At 40.2% G+C, this 16306-nt stretch overlaps 1 protein-coding gene across 2 annotated transcripts; it reads right to left on the bottom strand.

The window, feature by feature from the left end:
* Positions 1-6354: 6354 nt before the first annotated feature.
* Positions 6355-16166, bottom strand: WDR77 (WD repeat domain 77). Of its 2 annotated transcripts, XM_006899281.1 has the most exons (10): positions 15977-16161; positions 15536-15721; positions 13845-13986; positions 13106-13155; positions 9942-10012; positions 9732-9786; positions 9228-9299; positions 8460-8568; positions 7194-7262; positions 6403-6562 (listed from the first exon to the last, which is right to left on the bottom strand). In XM_006899281.1, the coding sequence occupies exons 1-10, from the start codon at positions 16089-16091 to the stop codon at positions 6403-6405; spliced, it is 1029 nt and encodes a 342-aa protein (XP_006899343.1). In that variant the 5' UTR covers positions 16092-16161. The 2 variants fall into 2 exon arrangements, with proteins under 2 accessions (XP_006899344.1, XP_006899343.1); XM_006899282.1 differs by lacking the exons at positions 13106-13155; positions 13845-13986 and having other exon boundaries at positions 6355-6562; positions 15977-16166.
* Positions 16167-16306: the final 140 nt, after the last annotated feature.

Genomic DNA, 16306 nt, shown 5'->3' with positions numbered 1-16306 from the left:
CATTCTTCTCAGAGTCAGCCACAGTTTGTTATGATCCACGCAGTCAAATGCCTTTGCATAATCAATGAAACACAGATAGACATTCTTCTGGTAGTTCTTAAAATAAAAGGCCTATTGACTAGCACTTTGTCTATTATATTATAAAGGTTAGGAATCACAAGATGTAGAGGTTCAACTATGTCATTTATTGTCCTTAAGTCCTGGAGCAAATTCCATCTACCACTGGGTTGTTTTACAACTTGGAAGTCCGCATGCAAGGCAGAGGTGAAGTAAGGAACTGCTTATGAGGTTTTCCGTCAATTCCAACAACTAAGAAATAGTGAAAAGAGCTAGGACATCAGAAGATTTTTAGGACCAGATAGTAGGCTTTTGTGTCCAGGAGAAAATGAATATACTTACAAGTAATGTTAATGCTCACCCACAGCTCTTCTGGGAGGATCTAAATCTAAATCGTTGAAGCGTCCTCCTTTGTTTCCAGCTGGGAGCTGGGGCAGTTACCACCTTTAAGGAGCCCTCATGTTACAATGGTTACGTGTTTAGCTGCTATAAAAATTGTTCGTTTGAACCCACACAGCAACTCTTCAGAGAAAGACTTGGGGATAATGTTCTCACAAAGATTACATCTAGAAAATGCTTCATGGCAGAATCAATGCAGTAACTTCCAACAAAATTTTATCTATAAAACAATGAGGTGCATTGTTGTAATAATATCTTGATGAATCAGCTACAACGTATAGATAACCTATGAACAGATCAAAACCTTGTCACATCCTGCACCATCCTTAAAATCTCCACCATGCTCAAGCCCATTGTTGCAGTGTGTCAATACATCTCATTGAGGGTCTTCCTCTCTTTTGCTGACCTTGTACTTTTCCCAGCATGGTGCCTTTATCTAAGAACTGGTCCTTTCTGATAACATGCCATGGTATATGAGACGAGTTTCACCATCCTTCCCTCTTAAAGAACACCTCAATGCACTGCCTCCAAGATAGTTTGCTCTTTTGGCAGTCTATGGTATAACGTAATACTCTCTGCAAACCCCACAATTCAAAGGCATCGATTTTCACATTGCCCAACTTTCAGATGTATAGGAAGCAATGCTAATACCATGATTTGGGGCCAGGGATACTTTGTTTCTTTAAATGACATCCTTGCTGTTTAGCACTTTTAAACCACTGACAGCAAATTTCCCCAACACAACAATGTCTTTATTTTCTGACTGCTGCTACAATGGGTGTTGATTGTGGATTCAAATAAAATTAAATCCTTGACAAATTCAATCTTTTCTTTTATCATGATGTTGTCTACTGGTCCAGTTGTGAGGATTTCTGTTTTCTTAATGTTAACATATTTAAAAAAATCTAATTGAAGACTGTAGTCTTTGATCTTACTAAGTGCTTCTAGTTTTCGTCACTTTGTGCAGCAAGGTTGTGTCACCTGCATAATACGGGCAGTGGATAAATCTTCCCTTTATGCTGATGTCAATTTCATATAGTTCAACTTCTAAAATTAGTTGCTTGGCCTATAGATTTAAATCGGTATAGAGCAAGATACAACCTTGGCATATATCTATCCTGATTTTAAATCAAGTAGTATCCCATCGTTCTGTTTGAATGACTGCTTCTTGGTCTATATAAATATTTTGTATGAGAACAGGTAAGTGATGGAATTGTAATTTATCTCAACATTAACTTTTTATGACCCAAATGACTGCTTTTTTAAGTTAGTAAAGCACAGTAAACATATTTCTAGTATTTTCTGCTTTCAGCTAAGATCTATCAAACATAAGCAATGATATCCCTTGTTCCACAGCCTCTTCTGAATCTTTCAGCAGTTAAATCTCTAAGTGACTGCTCCAGTCATACATGAAAAAACTTTAGGAAGATTTTACTTTATTATAATATTACTGTTCAATAATCTCCATTCTGTTGGACCACCTTTTTTTGAAATGAGTACAATTAATGGATCTTTTTCAGTCATTTGGTCAGGTAGCTGTCTTCCAAATGTCTTGGTACTGATTAAAGAGGCATGTCCTGGACTAAAACATCTCAATTGTTATTCTATAAATTCCAGGAGCCTCATTTTTTTACAATGCCTTGAATGAAGCTTGGATTTCTTTTTCAGTACTATCCGTTCTTGATCATGTTATTTACTGAAATGGTACAGTATTGACCAATTTGTCTTGGTATAGTGACTCTATATTTCTCCCATCATCTGTTTCCTGTATGACCCAATATTCTGCCCATAGAATCCAGTATTGCAACTGAACTCAAGGCTTAAATATTTTTCTTCAGTTCTTTCAGCTTGAGAAATGCTGATTGTGGTGTTCCCTTTTGGTTTTCTAACTCCAGGTCTTTGCACATTTTGTTCTATTAGTCATTAGGGAGCTACAGTTCAATATTCTGTTATTATATACAATATAATATACTTCCATTAGAATAGCTATGATTTTTTTTTCTTTTTTAAAGTGAAAGGTGTTGGCTAGTTTGTAGAGAAACTGGGAGATAAAATGATGTAATCATCAAGGAAAAGTTTGGTGGCTCATCAAAGTTGAACCCAGAACCACATGACTCAGCAACCCTAATCCTAGGTATACAGAGAAGGGAAACCAAATCTATTCTTGCAAGATCAGAAAAGGACTTCTGACCTCTCAGCATACCAGATGGGGCCCAGAGAACTTATGAGGAGGAGGGGAGAGTGCTAGTCAGAAGCAGCAGCAGCAAAATCCAGTAAATGAAGTAAAGACTGCTACTCCAGGTGACAATGAAAACTCTGACAACCCTTCAGGTTGTTCTAGTGACTATAAGTAATGTTTTAAATGACATACTTAAATCCCAACCAATTTTCCCCATCAACAAAGTAACTGTCAGTGCTCAGGTCCTAGTCCAGAATCTCCTGTTACCACAACAGGAATCCATGAAGAGAGAAAGCAACTTCAGAGATTAACATTCAACCTGACACATTAGCACATTAGCACTGCTGTTCATGGATTAAATATTTTATTTCATGATCTTCTGATCAATCGCATGTTAAAACTTCAGGACAGTATTTGAGATGTTTCATGTGATTCAGAGCCTTTGAAAACGTCCTGAAGGTTCAGCACTGAGTCTGTTCCTACACCAAGGCACATACCAACTAATATATATAACAAGTCCATGTCTACCAGTTATCACTTAGTCCAGTTCATGTTTATGCTCCTGGTTCATTATCCTCACTGAAGTCAAGGAGCTAATGACTGAGTCTTATAACAACTTGCTGCACTTTTTACTAAGTCACTGACAGAGCAATCTTATTAACTGGAACACACACATTGTTATACAAATCATTCCTACTGTGACTGATTTTGGCATAAAGTATTTTTTTACAATAAAAGATAATGTAGTTCTAAAAACAAAAATTTTCCAGTCATTTCAACACCTTAACAACTCAACAGATTATTTTCCCTAAAACTTTCTTTCACCATTCTTAAAATCCATGAGGAAGTTGGGAAAATATTCCAACTCTGCCCCTTTCTCTATTTAGTAAATATCCCAAGTCAGTTTCACCTCCAAAAAGGAGAACTTGGGTGATCAATTCCCTCACAATATTAGAGTGGAAAAAATTTACTCACACCTTTCTATTCCCCTTAGGTCATGACTACAAATATCCATTTCTTACTCTAATGGTGAGAATAAGTCACGTCAAGAATGTGGCTAACAAAGTTTTTTTCCAGAGTCCTTTAAGTTCTGTCCATTTCATGTGATTTTATCAAACTCAGTTAAGTATGTTTCAATTCAGTTAATAATCAATTAATGAATTCTAACTAGCTCTGAAGTAACCAGTTACTTTAGAACTGAAGTTACTTTTAAGATTACTTTACTAGGTCACTGCCCTAGTCTTTGCCATATGGCTTGAAGGGAATATGCAAACACGGTATGTTGAGTCTATTTAGAAGTTGGGCTAGTTTCACCATTCCACAAGGTTTACAGCACACCTTCTTCACCAAGATTCCTGCACCACTCAGCCCAGGGTCTACAAGAGAGATACAGCAGATAAGAGTGGGAACAAGAGAGCTGACCTTAGGACTTTTACCTCACAGGGGCAGAGCCAGGGGCCCTCATTCAATCTTGGGAATATGGGAAGAGGCTTACCTTAATTGGCAGTTTTCATCAGCATACACCATAAGGCTGAAGCTAGAGCCTACAAGCTCTATACACTTCAGAAGGTGTCCTGAGAAATCTTATTCTCCGGTCCACCTGAATTGCAACTAATTATTTTTGTAAGGTCTGCTTAGCTCTTGAAGTGGATTTCAGACCCAGGAGAGCAGCTGGAAGAATAGGAAGGGGAATATGAGGCACATCTGACTTCAAAGAAATTGGTTTTGTGTAGTGGATGCTGTTGCTGGGGGCAATTTCCCTTTTGGAGTGAGTAGAGGACTGTGGCCTCTGAAATCATGGCCCTTACATCACCCATGCTCTTTTTATAGAACCATAAAGGACTGTATTCCTATTTTATGGACACACTATAGAAAAAAAAGATGGGCAAGCTCCTACTGTGTGATTTTATAGCCTTGAAAGCCAAATGGGAGGCCAGCTATTAAGTCGGTTCTGACTCGATTGCAAGGAGTTTTTAAGATTAATACCTTGGTGACATATATTGTTGCAGACTGAGGGTCCCAAAGAATGGAATAATTTTATAATTATTAATAAAGAGACAAACAGCCAGGAATGTGATAGAGCAGAGAGCATAAAACAGGGGGCCAGCAGTTCTCGACTGAAGACCCCAAGCCAAGCTTCTCTGTATCTTTATTGAAAATTACCAGGAAGTAAATCACAGAGAATTAAATGCAAACGAAGCCAAGCTCTTTCTATAGAAAACCTTCTGCTTGACTCAGGAAGGAGGGGTTCACAAATGCAAGAATTTGGTTTACCCTTACCTATTAACACCTTGATGCCTCAGGGTGAACTCTAGCTCAGGAAGTAACACTCCCTCTGTAGGGGGCCCCTTGCTGTCTCCTGTCTTCAGGGAATAAACAGCTCAATTTCTAGGATCTGCCACAAGAGAAATCGTAACTTATATATCTTTAATTCCTTCAATTCCTGAACAAAGGTTTTCATATAAAGTTTGGCTTCCCATAATATATAACTGAAATGAGATTAAATGCAAATAGAACACACATGCTTCAAAAGGCCAACAAAGCCTACAATTTTTATTTAACCGTTATTTGATTCCCTTTGATGTCAGATGTCAAAACTTGCAGTCTACAAATGTTAACATTCAAACTTCCTATACCCACACAGAAATGGACTCTGAGGCAGATCTGGCCTCAAGCTGGTTTTTTGGTGGTAAAAGTAGTTTTCTGAAATGTCAGTTTTCTAGTCCAATGGAAATGCCCCTAAGCTCTCCATGCCCAAACTTTTTCTATGGCATTTAACCAATGACAGTGGACACAACTCCAGTGACTACAGGTGTCATTCAGATGTATGCAGCTGTGGTGACAGTGATCTGTCTGGCTCTACCCCAAGGTAAGTTGAGCTAGTTTTAGTGAATGGAAGTTTTCTGTATTTCTCATGGTACAGGTGAATTAAACTCAGTTATATGGTGTTTTACTGCACTTTGCTTTATGGTGATTGCTATATACTGCATTTTTTACAATTAAAGGTTTATGGCAACCTTGTATCAAGCAAGTCTATTGGCACTATTTTTCCAACAGCATGTGCCCACTTTGGTAATTCTCACAATATTTCAAAATAAAAGCCCTGGTGGTACAATATGTAAAGTGGTGGGCTGCTATCAGAAAAGCTGTCGCTTAGACCTGGAGACTCTGCAGGGAAAAGATGAGGCAGTTTCTTCTGCAAAGATTTACAGGCTCAGAAACCCTATGGGAGCAGTTCTACTCTTGACTGCAGTGTTCTAAAACCAAACTCACAGCATCTCTGCTGGACGCCTTTATAAAAATCCGCTACTGCCTCATGAGTAGGAGTAGAGCTCCTTCCAAGAATTCAGGGATACCTACATCCCATATACCACCCGGAAGTGCCCAATTCCTCCTGCACAGAAATGTGGAACAATAAAACCCTTTGGTCAATAATTTTTTTGGGGGGATGGGGGAAGGTTTGGGAAAAATCTCGCCACTCTTACTCAAAATCATTTCCCTATATATCTGTATGTACACATACATACATGCGCTTGTACACACACACACACACACACACACACACTCTCTCTCACACCTATCTTCAAGCAAATGTTACCTATGACTACAGAATCCAGCCTCCCCAGGCACGAGATGATGCCTGCTAACTGCACAGATCTGGTCATCAACATGCTGTTATGAGGCTCTATGTTGTCTCACAAGCTGAGGGGGCACACATGAAAGGAGTGGATAGTCATACAAGATTTGCTTTTTGTCTTAAATCCAAACTATTCAGCAACACTGTTAGATTCAGGAGCTGGGACAGGATCAATGGGCATAGTATGGTGGATGACTTGATGGTCCCATCCTACTGTGGTAAGAAGGGAGTAATTGAGCAGGGACCAAGTAGCATCTCTCACAAAGTCTCTATGGGCTCGGCTTCTAAACCTAAAAAAGAAAAGCAAGTTTGGGCTTAGTATAGAGAAAAAGCTTGGAAAAAACCCCCAATCCAATGCCTCTAGCATCTTCTTGGGGAGCTTTTACACACTTCACCACATATATGCTCTCATCCCCAGGAGAACAATATAGCTATCTTCTTATAGACTGTCTCAATTACACAATCCAGCTATTTTTGGAGTTGAAATGGTGATAGGAGTTAAGTTCGTGATATATGGGGCAGGACCACAGCAAATCAAGGCAAAATGGGTGTAAAAATCTAGTTACCAGCCCAGTGCCTTCAGCAGCATGTTCATCATGCGTGTGGGCTCTCTGGTGGTCTGTGGTTTTTCTAAATGTGAAAAGGACAGAATCTCCTCTTTTTGGGAGAGTGGGAATACCACACTCAGAAATTCCACCCACCACCAACAGTCCTCTTCTAACAGGAACACAGAGCTGGTTGTAAGCGAGCCCCAAGAAGAGGGAGATGGTAACAGCCTGCATTGTTTCTATCACTTGGTCTCCTCATAAGCAGAAGGTGAAAATTCTCCCTCCTGGATAAAGCACTTATAAAGAAAGGACCCAGCCAGCTGCGGACGTTCCCTCCCTGACTCCTGACCACAGCATTCTACTCTGCACTTACATCTCTGAAAGGCCTGAGTCTAGCACAGCAACTGAGCAGTCTTCACTGATAGAAGCCAGAAAGGGAACACTAGGAGAGGAAAAAAAAAAGGTTGTTAAAGGGAAAACCAAAGGATCTCATGATAAAATCAGACTGGGTCATTCTTCTAAGCTTCCACCACAAACTGACCCCAAGAAAATAGTGGCCTAACTTGGGTTAAGGTTTGGCTATCACTGAAGTCCACAGAGTAAGTTCTGAGCAAAGGTGGGGGAAATGGAGCAAAGCTAAGGCTGAAAAACAACATCTAGTCACTCTCTTTGGAAGCAGGAGTGGCAGCTACTTCCTAAACAACATATCTCTGTAAACTATGAATTTTGAGAAGGAATAGTTATAAAAAGGCCTCAGGTCTTTTGTTCATAGGGTTGCTATGAGTCACACTGGACTCGATGGCAATCAACAATAGTCCCTCTATGAAGACGCTCTGGTGGCCTAGGACTAAGAAACTGGGGTGCAATCAGAAGACATATGGTTCAAATCCACTGACCCTTCCTTGAGAGAAGGATAAGCAATCTCCTTTCAGGCAATTTATTGCTTCTAAAAACCTGCTGGAGGGTCAGCAATGGTCAGTTCTGACTCCACAGCACATAAAAAACAACACAACAGTCTCCCCACAGCTTCAGCAATTCTCTTAAGAAATAACGTTTTCCAACTATAGTTCTAAAACCTATGCTATAAATCATTTTAGGTGTTGAGTAGAAATGAGCAGAGAAACTTCACAATACAAAAAAGGACCACGATCATAGAGACTGCGGATATTCTAACACTTCAGCTAAAGTAGCACTGGTGGCTGAATAGTAATGAGCTGTAATGTCAACTCTCCTAATGGGTGGTTCAAATACACTAGTGCCTCCAAGAGAGAAAGATGGGAAATATCTTCCTGTGCAATTTACAGCCTCTGTAAACCTGATAGAGAGTCAGTAATAAGTTGGTTCTGACTTGACAGTACATAACAAAAATAGTTTCCTTAAATCAATTGCTGTCAAATTGAAACTGACTCACGGTGGCCGAATGTTTGTCAAGTCAATCTGTGGTTTAGGACCTTTTCACTCACAAGACACCTCTGAGTAAATATGAACCTCCAACTTTTCCATTAGCAGCCAAGGGTGTTAACCATTCACACTTGTCTGCTTTAAGGAACTCCTAATCAGCTAATGTTCTGGCAACATAAGCAACCCGCTTGCTATTCCAATTCACAGCCACCAGGTCCCTGATGATATAGAACTGTACCTGTGTGGGGAGAACACCAGCCGAGTGACACCCTGGGAGTGCACCACTGAGCTGAGAGCACAACCAGTGCTCTTGGTGTCCACAAGGGATACGTTCCCATTCTCATCACCTAGAGGAAAGACAGCAAGCAGAACACAGTGTTTAACAATGCATGCAGCCTTTGGAGTCAATCAATCCTGGATTTGAATCCTGGTTCCTCAATCTTGATCAATATGTTGATCACATTGAACTTCAGCTTCCCCTTTTATAAGAAAAGAATAATTAGTCATCAGATGGTTGTGAGAATTAAAAGATGAGACAGTTTGTTTTTCTAACTCCAAATGACTTCACTGTCTTCATAGCCGCATCATCAAGATAGCACTGCAGCTATTCACAGAGGAAATAAACACTGTTGTATCCAAGTACACAAAATATTTCCTAGTAATAAGAGAATAGAAAAACAGTAAGACTATTTTGTCAAAGATAGAAAATCCTATCAAGTTCTGCCTTTCACAGGTTTTCATCATATTTGCATTGACTTCTAGCCAAGCCCAAGATAAAAGAATCACTGCAATCAGGAAGCAAATTTACTGGGGAAGAAAAAAGATCATGTTCTCAAAGGAACTAAAACCACTTTTAGATCATCCTATTTCCCCACGTTACTAACATAATAATTAACGCCCAAGTATATTGCTAACTATTGCAGCCAGATCCTTCTGCTCTATGGACTAGCTCTTTCTCATCCTCCCTCTTCTCAGAGTCAATATACAATCTGATATGCAGACATACCAAAGACAAAAGCTTCACTCTGCTGAGGATGCCAAGCCAGGGAGGTAGGAAGGTAGCCAGAAGAACTGCAGCCTATGAAGGAGAAAAACAAGGTTCTGTGTCAAGACTCACAAAGCCCAGAGAAGGAAGTTTTTCCATTGTACTCATCTATGTCCTGAGAACATCTTTATTCAGTTCCCAAATGTTAGTAAGGTCTTATGTGAACATTTTTGAGCCTCATGGACTACGTATTATGAATTAGGCATCCGTCCTTCCTGGACACAGACATTACAAACATAGCCATAAGATATTAAATCTGGCCCCCTTTTTTATCCATATAAGTAAGTCACCAGCCCAAGAATCAGGTCTTCCTCTTAGAAGAAGTTAATAGAGCCTTAGTAGGGAAGGAGATTATGTCCTTATGACATAGTAACTGGCAACTGTGCCTCTGACTAGGGCCAAGGTCAGCCTCTCTTCCAGGTGCACACCTAGCACCATTCTCCCATCACTGGCTCTCAGACTCACCCATCTGTGATGCTGGCTTGGAACAGCGAGTATCCCAGAGTAAAATTCTACTGTCCTAAAACATTAAGACAGGAAAACAGAAGTTTCACAATGTAAAAAAGCAGCTGCTGCCAGAAGGCTTCCACACAAAGCTCAAGTACTCTCTGGCCTAAAGAGAGCTTGGATGCGGTTAAACAGTGGGAAAGAATAGGCTTAAAGAAGGTACCTTACCTCACCACAAGACAGAAACATAGAGTCCTTGTGAGGAGAAGCAGCAACACAGGTGACTTGTCCTGAATGTGCTGTAACGAGAGAGAGAAGTAGGAGAAGAGAGGCTGAGGACATTATAAAAAGGCAAGCCCACATATAATCATCATCATGGGGTGGGAGGGAAGATAAGATGTAGGAAACAGGCTGTGCCTTATAATACAATTTTATAAATTTTTAGTAGGTATTCAGAAAAAACCTAAAGGTTGAGGAATAGGAATTTTAATATATACAAAAGCTTAAGAAATTGAATTGAGAGCGTCTCTAGTTTCCTAATCCTTTCCCCCTACCTTTACTTTTGCAATCACCCTTTGCTCAAGGCACAGAAGGAACATGGAGACCTCTCACCTATCCCATACCTTAACCATGATTTATCAGGCAAAGGTATAAAAACTTAAGAGCTCCAATTAAGAGGAAAAAGGGGTTTATCTCCAGGTGACAAAGAGGGAAACAGAGACTATGTGTATAAGACACACAGAAAGAGACTAACCTTATTTCATCAACAAAACCACAAGTGTGATTCTCTGCCTTAATCTATTTCTAACAACAAGAATTTAAAATTACAATGGTTTTCATAAAGGCAAACCAAGAAAGTTTATTTTAATTTAAAAACAAAGTTAGACTCTTTCTCATAAAAGTTTTAGCTTGGTCAACTGATCCTTTTTTACCAGGTTATTTGGTAGATTCATGTTGTTACATTCCATCAAGTTGACTATTGCTCACAGCGACCCTATGAACGGTAGACAGTGAACAGTCTCTGGGTCAATCTACCTTGTGATTTTACATAAATTAAATGGGCTTAACTGGGAAATCTAAGATTTGGAAACAAATATACTTACGGCAAACAATAAGCAATTATCAGATCAGAAATTATTTGACTTAAGAACTTTTAGATATCAATTTTAATATGCTTGAAGTAAAATATATTCAAATTCTTTTAATAAAAAATTTTGATGATTACGGCTCCATGTTAATTATCAGAACCACATTATTTAGGCTTTCTAAAGTATTCTAAAAGGTCCTGCTCTGAGGCATTTGGATGGGATTTAACCACACCCCTGAAAAGGTAAAAATCTGAAAAAAATCAAGAGAAATGTATTGCTCTGACAAAAGTAAAGTTCTGGAATAAGATCTATGGGGAAATAGAAAAAGACCATATCCTGAAGAAACCATAACTTCCACCCAAGTAGATATATGCACACCCACGTTTACTACGGCTTTGTTCACAACAGTAAAGAGTTGGAAACAATCCAAGTGTCCATCAACAAATGAATGGATAGAGAAGCTGTGGTATGTTCATACAATGGAAGACTATGTTGCACTGAAAAACAAAGAACTCATAAAGTATTATACAAAAGGGTGACCCTTGAGGCCATTATGCTGAGTGAAATATCTCAGTCACAAAAGGACAAATACTGCACAGTACCACTGTTCTAAAACAGGACTGACATAGGGGTTGGGGGAACCTAAGAAAAGAGGGCATAAATAACATATACTGCATTGAAACAGATGAGAGAGAAAACTGTTTAAAAGGAATATATTGTTGTTGTTAAGAGCCGCTAAGTCATAGGTGACTCACAGTGACCCTATGAATGAAAGACCTAAACATCTGTATAACTTTGGTTGTTTCCCATGTTCTTAGTTTCTGGAGGCAAGCCATTTCAGAAGTGGATGCCACTCCTGCTTCCAAGCTTGTTTTAATCAGGAAACTCCACCACTGTCCACCATGGGTAACCAGTATCGCATTTGGCACATTGATGTCACAGTGTTTGGCATCACAGCAAACACAGAAAAAGAAATGTAGAGTAAAGTAGACTGTGGACTTGAGGGTGTGGGGATTGTAAAACAATGAAAGAATTCTTATTTTCTTTTCAAAGAGAAAAACGAACTGGGGCGGAGGGTTGGGCAGGGAGGAAAATGTGCAGCAATGAATTAATGGGGAAAAAATTAAGTGGAAAGAATATGCTGTAAAAAATATAAATGTTGCATTAAAAAAATCATTAATAAAAAATGGAAAAAACCCCAAAACAAAAAAATAAAGAGCATAAACTAGGGAAAATAGTAAAAACCACATGATTCTGTCATCAGTGAATTTGGAATAGAGGGTGAGGAAGAGGAATGGGCAATAAAATAACACCAAGAGAATGTATTTAAAAAGACAGAAACTGTGAAACAATGTATATGAATTTTTGTATGCAAGCTAACATAAAATTGAAATAAATTTTAAAAAAAGAGGTAGCAATAACCAGAAAACAACAGAACATGTTTAAGAAATAGTGGCAAATATGGTAAAAGTCAGGCAATTACATTCTAACTTTGTTGGATTTTTTTTTTTACTATTTCTACATGTCATGAGGCCAAATCATGTATTAACTTGAGATTTTGCTTTGGCACAAATCTGAACCTTGTACTCTGGTAGTGACTGGCACCTGGCCATTCGGTAAAACCACAATCATTACTAGTGTCCAAATCTCCGCATAATAGACACTATGCATCATAAAAACCATTTTTATGAAAATGGCGACCAAAATATAAACCAAGTGTCAATACTGTTAATGGATGTGAGAAAGAAAATTATGGCTCTTGACAGAAAATCCAATTTTAATGGAATTTTTCATGTTTGTGATTCAAAAAGTCTCAGGGTTTAGCTCTTCAGAATATTGAGACTTTACTGTAACAGGGTTCACCTGATATAGAGTACTTTAAGGGGAAGTGGTAGCACAAGGACTTAAAATCATAGCAACAAAGTGGAATTTTAATCATCAGGTCACCAAAAAAACCACATAAATGAATGAAAGATTTTAAGTGGAAAGTTAAATGCTACCGTTCATGTGAAAGTGAATGACAGCATAAGAAACAGAAAGGTGATGAGCCAAACAAAACTTGTTAATGATAGTGAGGAAACAGGAAGGAGGGACAAGAATGGAAGAGAAATTTGTGGTCAAGAAAGTGATGAGAAATAGGGAACTTGAGATACAGATTGCAGGCAGAGATTAAATCTGACTTCAGTTATAGGGAAAAAAATGATTTAACAGGAAAACATGGAACTGCTGCCTTGACATCCAAGTCAGATAAAGGGGAAACGGAAAACTAGCTAAGGTCAGGACTGAAAGGAAAGAAGCACTTACCTCGGTATGAGTTCAGTACTGTCTGCTGAGCAAGGTCCCAAACCTTAATGCTACAAGGCAAAAAAAAAGAGACTGATGAAGAGAAACTGCAACTGAGTTTTCAAAATGTGGGTGATCCACAACAACAATTAAAACAAGAAAATTACTAGCTATTAGCCTAGGATGGGAGTCCTGGATGCAGTGTAGTGAGCCTTTTAGGAGCCTGACATGAGTTACTGGCAGGATTGTGGAAACACATGCAAAGCCCCAACCCCAGCCATTATTTCTGAAGGGGATACTGCTGCTTCCAACTCTGTTCAAAATCTGAGGGGCAAAAGACTTGGTTGGTGTGCAATGCATTTACTGTCCTAGGTTCCTAAGAGGGAAATTAACTTGCTGACAAAGTTTCAACTCCTAATTTTTTCCCATTTCAGGTCTTACTGCAGTTTACTAACATTTAAGTCTGTTCAAGTTTTGCTTCTCTGGCCATGTAAGAAAAAAAATAATCTGATCTTCATCCAGAGTATTTACATAAACATATGTGATCAATTAAGTACTTTAATCATAATAATTTGTCTTTTCTTGTTAGACTTCTGTCTGGTATGATTTACAACAATGGCCTGCAAAATTTCTTCATACATACAAGTCATCATCAGCCACCATGTTCTGATAATGACCTCAAAACAATACTTAATAAGGTTAATAAATAAAATAGCAAAATCACCCAAAGGAGGCTAAGAGAGGAACACTGAGGACCTACCAGAAGTCTTTGCTACCACTGACTGCTTGTGTACCAGAGCTCAGGACACTGACTGTAGACACAATGTCATCGTGTTCATACTTGCAGAACTTGCTGACAATGAGAGTCTCATTCTCATCCAGTTCCCACAATTCAACAGCACCTGGTAGAAGTGGGATAAAGGGACGAGGAAAACATGAACTTTGGTTCTACCAAAAGAATAATCCATTTCCAGTACTCAAGTAGTCCACTGTCACTAAATTGACCAAATTATTTTTATAAAAGCAAATTCCCTATCTTCAGAGGATCCATCTAAATCCTAGTAACAGTTCAGAAAATGAAGGTGAGAAAGAAGGCTGTAGAAAAATTCTTGGAAAGGCAGAAGAGCTAATGAAATCCATTATTTTGCTTCTAGTGATGTTATTTTTATGTACCTCGAGTCACTTAAACTCATAGCAACCCTATCTATGTACAACAGCTCTGAACACTGCTCTATCCTGAGCCAACCTTACTATCTCTGACACACCTACCAACATCACTCTAGTCACTGAGTCAACCCATCTCATCAAGGGTCTTCCCCTCCACCCTCCCAAGTATAATGTTTGTCTCTAAGGACTGGTCACTCCTTGTAACATGTCCAAAGTATGTCAGACGGAGCTTCAGAATCCTTACCTCCAAAGAGCAGGCTGGTTTCACCCTCTCAAGGTCAAACCTGTTTGTTTCTTAGCAGTCCATGGTATATTCAATGCTCATGTCCAGCACCACAGCCCAAAGGCATCAATTCTCCTTCTATCATCCCTAGTCATCACCCAGCTTTCTTATGCATACCAAGTCATGCCAAAGACCATGGCCTGGATCAGGCCCATATTAGTCTCCAGACAGACATTGTTGCTCTTCAGTACTCTGGAGATGGTCCTGACAGCCGACTTTTCCAATGCAATTCTTCTTTGGATTTCCTGGCATCTAGTACCAAGACTGTTGATTGTGGAGCCAAACAAACTAAAGCTGTTAACAATCTCAATCTCTTCACCATCTATCATGATGCTGCCAATCAGCCCAGTGGTGAGAAGAGAAAAGACACATAAAAAATTCTGCTCTGGGTGAAAAATAATCATGTCTCCACAATTGTGCAGCACATACACAACCTGATGAGGTTAAACCTTTCAATTTCATTTTGTTGTTATAGGCCATGGATCAACTGCGACTCAGAGCAACCCTATAAACAGGTGATGTGAACTTTGACCTACACTGTTCTCATCCTTACAGACACTGCTGTGCTTAGCTTCAATTTCACCTCCCTCCACCAACTTGAACAACTTCCACATTCTTTTTAATGACAAATTTTTCGTTAATGAGTTCTAGGATTCAAAGTGAATAAATCAGAACAAAGACATTCAGGAATGGAACATGTACAGCTGAAAGTGGCTTCAATAGCATCCTCAAGATCATGGAGAATTATCCTTGTTGCGCCAGGTTTTCATAGCGGAAAAAAGTGATGCCAACTCATTTTCTTAAGTATGTTAGGTGTTTTGCTGGAAAATGCAACCAGATAATCCTGAATCTTGGGAAAGGTATTTCCTATCTACATAAGAGTTCGGGTTTGGTGTAAACACACTGAAGTATCCCTCACCACTAAGCATATTAGGACGCTAAGTCTGGCGTGTACCCCGCGCTTCCAGTCCACCCAAAAGAATGAGAGGGCAGTGCCTCACCTGAATCGGAAGCCACGAGGATACCTCTGTCGCCTACCCAAGTAAGATCAGCCACTCCCGCCTCCGTCTGGACCCCGGCGGAACAGAAGCCTTCGTTGGGGGCGGAACAAGGGTCCTTGAAAAGCCACAGGGAGCCGGCCCAGCAGCGGCCACTCAGGCTGGAGGCCCCGAGCAGGAGGGACCCATCTACAGGGAGTACAAGCTATGAGCGCGCCAGGAGTGGAAGGGCTCGTCTCCATGGTGACCGCGCCTGCGGCGCGCGCTGGCAGGGTCCAGATCTCAGCTCAGGAGAATGAGGCAGGGTTGGGAACTAAGCTCAGCGATGTTAGGTAGGGATCGGGGTGGCATGCGTAGCGGGAACAGACAGGGGAGGATCAATTTCGGGGAGAGGGCGTCCTGGGCCGAGAAGAGGGAGCTCCCAAGCCCGGGATCTCGGCTCACCGGACCGGTACCGCGCAGCCTCCAACTGCCGTTCCATACAAGCTGGCGCATTAGGGGGAAGATTCCATTCACGGGCCGCCGGGAGCACCAGCGGAGGCGGGGTTTCCTTCCTCATCGCCACTGTCCCAGTTCCAACCTAGACCCAAACTAGACGTTGGCCAGAAATCCAGTACCGCTGCAATCCCACGTGCACCTCCAGATCTCCACCCCTCTCCCAAGGCTCCAGCAACTCTACTTCTCGCGAGAAGTTTCCACGTTTGTTACTATCACCCTCTGGCAACAGGTTATCGCGAGAATTCTGACGTTATATAAAGGGGGGGGGGAGGGTCA

Source organism: Elephantulus edwardii, unplaced genomic scaffold (genome assembly GCF_000299155.1).
Source record: "Elephantulus edwardii isolate Elephantulus edwardi_28Jun2011 unplaced genomic scaffold, EleEdw1.0 scaffold00252, whole genome shotgun sequence".
Taxonomy (NCBI): domain Eukaryota; kingdom Metazoa; phylum Chordata; class Mammalia; order Macroscelidea; family Macroscelididae; genus Elephantulus; species Elephantulus edwardii.
This window is presented reverse-complemented; position numbering and strand designations above follow the sequence as displayed.

What these genes read in the sequence shown, in the direction of transcription:
- WDR77 (XM_006899281.1), bottom strand. Translation starts at nt 16,091, where the DNA reads ATGAGGAAGGAAACCCCGCCTCCGCTGGTGCTCCCGGCGGCCCGTGAA. An exon ending in CCTCGTGGCTTCCGATTCAG is followed by an intron (nt 13,987 to 15,535) that starts GTGAGGCACTGC and finishes CACTTCTACCAG; the next exon opens with GTGCTGTTGAATTGTGGGAA. An exon ending in AGTACTGAACTCATACCGAG is followed by an intron (nt 10,013 to 13,105) that starts GTAAGTGCTTCT and finishes CTCTCGTTACAG; the next exon opens with CACATTCAGGACAAGTCACC.